Source organism: Colobus angolensis, unplaced genomic scaffold, assembly GCF_000951035.1.
Source record: "Colobus angolensis palliatus isolate OR3802 unplaced genomic scaffold, Cang.pa_1.0 Scaffold597, whole genome shotgun sequence".
Lineage (NCBI taxonomy): Eukaryota > Metazoa > Chordata > Mammalia > Primates > Cercopithecidae > Colobus > Colobus angolensis.
The window spans coordinates 183583-185419 of NW_012119565.1; the positions used below are offsets into that span (position 1 = coordinate 183583).

General features: G+C 36.6%; 1 protein-coding gene across 2 annotated transcripts in view; it reads right to left on the reverse strand.

Moving 5' to 3' along the window:
• Window positions 1-1837, reverse strand: part of EFCAB13 (EF-hand calcium binding domain 13) — a 122641-nt gene that overhangs the window by 117843 nt on the left and 2961 nt on the right. For both annotated transcript variants that reach the window (XM_011962563.1, XM_011962564.1), the window contains exon 4: window positions 1033-1147. In XM_011962563.1, coding sequence (XP_011817953.1) covers window positions 1033-1062 — 30 coding nt within the window. In that variant the 5' untranslated portion in view covers window positions 1063-1147. The remainder of the gene's footprint in view (window positions 1-1032; window positions 1148-1837) is intronic.

Sequence of the window (1837 nt, forward strand, 5' to 3'; positions counted from 1 at the left end):
TAAATAAATAAATAAAATAAAAAAATAAAAATAAATAAAAAAAGATTAGGACTCTCAATTGACAATGCTGAATTTCACTTGAGCCCTAAACTCCCACAAAACAGTGAGGGTTAAAGGAATCCCCCCACCCTTTTGTGTTCTGGAAAATGGCTTACTGCAAACCACCCCTCCCCATATGACTTAGGTAAGACTCTGGAATGCCCCCCTTGTTTACTTATGACAATGCCAGACACACCCCCTCAAAATTCCCTTTCTTTGCGTCATAAATTATTAGCTGAATTGTTTTATCCCCACTGATAATCAGAACAAAATAGACTGCTTCATGATACAATACTCTCCAATCTACTTATCTAATCATTCTACTGTTTCATCCCGTTTCCCCACACCTGGTTCTTTCCAGCCTCGCTCTATAAAAGAAAACTCCTGCCCAACCCTTGAGACACCCGCAGATCTTACAGTCACAGCATTCTTCCCATTGCAATAGTCCTCCTCCTCTTCCAATTTCAATAGTCCCTTTCTTCCCTTGCAATAATTATTTTGAATAAAGTCTCTGCTTACTAAGTCCAGATTTGTTTTTATTTGAAAAAATTTGTCTTATTTGACAGAATACTAGCAAAAAAAAAAAAAAAAAGGCGGAGGCATCTAAAAAGACAGAAGGGCATAAAAATCTGAAGCACAGATAAGAGGACTAAAGAAATCTGATGTCCTTTACATTATTTTTTGGTTATACTCTCACATCATTAATTACATTATCTACAACCTCTCATGTAAGTTTATAATCCTTTTGATCTCCACAAAAATTATCCACCAAAATACTCTCATTGTACACCACAGAAGATCTCTCAGTATTATATGGGTTGTTGGGATGGGAGTTCAATATATGTTCACTAAAAAGACTCAAAAGTCATCTCAGTTATTCCACCAGTTCCTTATAACTATTACCCTATGAATTTGCTTACTGATTATGAATATGAGGTAATATAAACTAATTTTAAAAAGAAGAAATCTTTAGAAACTGTTTTAAATAAATACCTGGCAGAATAAATGTATGTTAGTTTCCATCTTTCTGTTTAGAGGTAAATTCTGTCCTTAAGGACTCCAGGCTTTGATGAACAAGTATGAATGAGCAATAGTACAAAAGGATTTCCTGCCAAAAAAAAGGAGAAAGAAAAAATCATATGTTTGTTTAGGACACTTACACAATTATATTTATCTACCTGAAGTTATCTCTTCAATGTAACACTGACTTGGGGTATGATACACAGTATTTCACCAACACAGATATGTGGGCAAACACTAGAAAAAGCAGTTAGTAGACTATAAATCACAGATCATCCAGTTCCTTAATTTTATCTTTTGTGGTATGAGGAGAAGTCCAGTTTCAAATGGCATACAAAGCAGAGAAATGCAAGTACATCTGTTTATTTAAATAAACCCTGAGAAGCAGAACTGCTAAGACAGTAGTAATCACCCATGTTACTGCATGCTTACTGTGTGCTAAATATGATAAAGACTTGAAGAGATCAAGTTTCCCAAGATCACACAGCCAGCAAATAGTGGAGATAGAATTTGAATTCAGACAATTTAACTCCAAGCCTGTGGTCTTCAGTCCCATAGAACATTGCCTCTCAAAACAATGCTACTGCAAACAAAAGATGGTGTAGGCTGGGTGCGGTGGCTCACGTCTGTAATCCCAGCACTTTGGGAGGCTGAGGTGGGCAGATCACGAGGTCAAGAGATCGAGACCATCCTGGCCAACATGGTGAAACTCTGTCTCTATTAAAAATACAAATCAATTAGTTGGGCGTGGTGACATGCGCCTGTAATCCCAGCTACT